This window comes from Asparagus officinalis, chromosome 4 (assembly GCF_001876935.1).
Source record: "Asparagus officinalis chromosome 4, Aspof.V1, whole genome shotgun sequence".
Lineage (NCBI taxonomy): Eukaryota > Viridiplantae > Streptophyta > Magnoliopsida > Asparagales > Asparagaceae > Asparagus > Asparagus officinalis.
The window spans coordinates 133,946,935-133,949,505 of NC_033797.1; the positions used below are offsets into that span (position 1 = coordinate 133,946,935).

Sequence of the window (2,571 nt, forward strand, 5' to 3'; positions counted from 1 at the left end):
CGTTATATATATATATATATATATATATATATGTATATATATATATATATAGATATATATAGATATATATATAGATATACATATACATATACATATACATATACATATACATATACATATACATATACATATACATATATATATAAATAAATAAATTCACTTCTTTCATGTGGATTCCACATCATGTTTTGCGCAACATATACATATACATATACATATACATATACATATACATATACATATACATATACATATACATATATATATAAATAAATAAATTCACTTCTTTCATGTGGATTCCACATCATGTTTTTTGCGCAAACCCTTAAAAGCGACCGACTATTTTCATGTCAACTCATAGCTTGCATATCTATCCAACAGCACATGCATCTATTTTAAGTTCTAGTGTACACCTTTCTTGCTTATATTAATCAACATCAAATGCTCCTAAGTCTAATTAAACATGACATAGTAAAAATGCCTAACATGTAGTTATTTATCTGACAAGCTTCGTGCTTGCTTAATTCTCTGCACGGCAATATATTTATGTTTTTCAGTGGAAACCCCAACATGACTTATACCTTCTACATTGGGAACAACTCATCAATCACGATGGCATATTACAGAGCCATGCTTTATATAAAATCAACGGTTGAAAATTGACATTATCAATAACAAAATGGTGTGTACTAGAAAAGGGACTTGAAAATGTCTTCCAAAGGAGTGGAAGTACGAGGTAAGAAATCATCCTACATCATAACATCACCATCAACAACATGGAATATACAAGAATAAGATCATTATTCACAATAAGATGATATACTAAGATAGAAGTGAGACAAGGTTGCATGCTAACTCCATGAGAACAGACAAGGCTTGTAAATTTAGCTTCTAAGGGTAGTTAAATGTTTTATTTAAATAATACTCAGGAGGAAATGATATACACATTCAGTGTAGAGGTTGGCAACATAGCCATGGAAAAGTCAAGGACAATCAATTGTGACCTAGCTCCAGTTTGCTAATTAGTAATTAACAATTTCTCTTGTATAAGTCTTTCTAATGTTTTAATGCAGTAATATACACTGCATCTGAAGTGATTCCTGTGTAGAATTACAAACATCATCCTGTAGATGCCAATAAAGAAAGTAGTGTTATCTAAATTATTATCCATGACTATATACTGTTTTAATCTGTACCCATGCATACATATGTTCTGTAACTTTTTTTGTCCCAAAAATAGTAGGGAATTTTATTTGAATCTTTAAATCAATCTCCCAGTAACACAATTCTTAATACATGAAACACAAATTCAGCCAATTCCAGTAATCTGAGAGATGACACATAGGAGATCTTTACAACTTTTTGTGCTGATTAAGAAAATTAGTAAGCAACTTTCTCAAACCATAATCATGTTTTCAGAATAGAACCCCATATGCCATTTTTTTGAAACAAGATTTCCGACCTCCTTCTTAACATTAAATCAAACTGCATAATCTTAGAATTCTAAGATGCCTGGTCCCATCATAGCCTTCATTTTGGAATTATACAACCATATCAAAAAATCCTTACATGACCAAATCATTAACAATGTTCCAACTTGTACCGTTGAGGCTTTGAGAGAGAGGTGTAGTACTTATTTCTTTTGCTTGTTTTTGGCAGCTAGACCCCTTCAACTTCATACGTTCTTCATCGACCACAAATCATCAAAATGGAAGTTCTGATGTCCAAATAATCTAACATAAAATCATATGGCCATTGATCACGTCTTAGACATCAAAATGGAAGTTCTGATGTCCAAATAATCTAACATAAAATCATATGGCCATTGATCACGTCTTAGAAAACATGACACTTCATATTTGTTGGTTGTAATCTAACATAAAATCATATGGCCATTGATCACGTCTTAGAAAACATGACACTTCATATTTGTTGGTTGTGTTTAACCCAGAATATCTATCAAATATATTAAGACATAAAGATCCTTAGTTAAGTGTAACTGTGTAAGGTATGTACTTGCCTTTGATGGCTCTGTTAGTGGCTCTAGCATAAGTTCCTTCTTTTGTGATCTAATACTCTTACTTGTTTTACAGAATCCAGGTAAATGTTGCCTTGTTTTTCTTGAAAACATTTCTAAGGTTGTGGGTGATTCGGGTAAGTGAAACTTTCTTCTCTTTTCCCTTTATTGGTGTTCATAGTGATGGTAACTCTAAGTTAATTACTCATCAAAAAGGGGGAATTAGAATCTCACCATGGAGAAGAGAAGACAAGCTCCCCATTGGCATGTAATCATACACCAGCAACCTCTCATCCTAACTATAGTAATAAGCCCTCAAACCCACCAAATTCTGATGCTCCATCACTCCGATCACCGTGATCTTCTCTCTGAACTCTATCTCTGTGGTGCTCATCCCTTCAACCTCTTCACCACCGCCAACGTCCCCATATCCAGCACCACCTTGTACGCCGTCCCGAACGTCCCCTTTCCCAAAATCTCCGCCGATGCCTTAAGGAAATCCTCGAGATCGTAATCCCTAGCCCCCTGACCGAAGAACGCCAGCCACTTCCCGC

The 2,571-nt window shown here is 34.0% G+C and overlaps 1 protein-coding gene across 9 annotated transcripts in view; it reads right to left on the bottom strand.

The window, feature by feature from the left end:
* Positions 1-2,571, bottom strand: part of LOC109839245 (citrate synthase 4, mitochondrial-like) — an 18,778-nt gene that overhangs the window by 15,867 nt on the left and 340 nt on the right. For 3 of the 9 annotated variants that reach the window (XR_002246621.1, XR_002246622.1, XM_020407674.1), the window contains exon 1: positions 2,252-2,565. The exons of 4 other annotated variants lie outside the window; for them this stretch is intronic. Coding sequence is in view for 1 of the 5 variants with exons in the window: in XM_020407674.1 (XP_020263263.1) it covers positions 2,252-2,311 (60 nt within the window). In the remaining 4 variants the exon portion in view is untranslated. Of the gene's footprint in view, positions 1-690; positions 750-2,251; positions 2,566-2,571 lie in introns of those variants that run through there. 2 more of the 9 variants (XR_002246624.1, XR_002246623.1) reach the window with 1 other exon arrangement.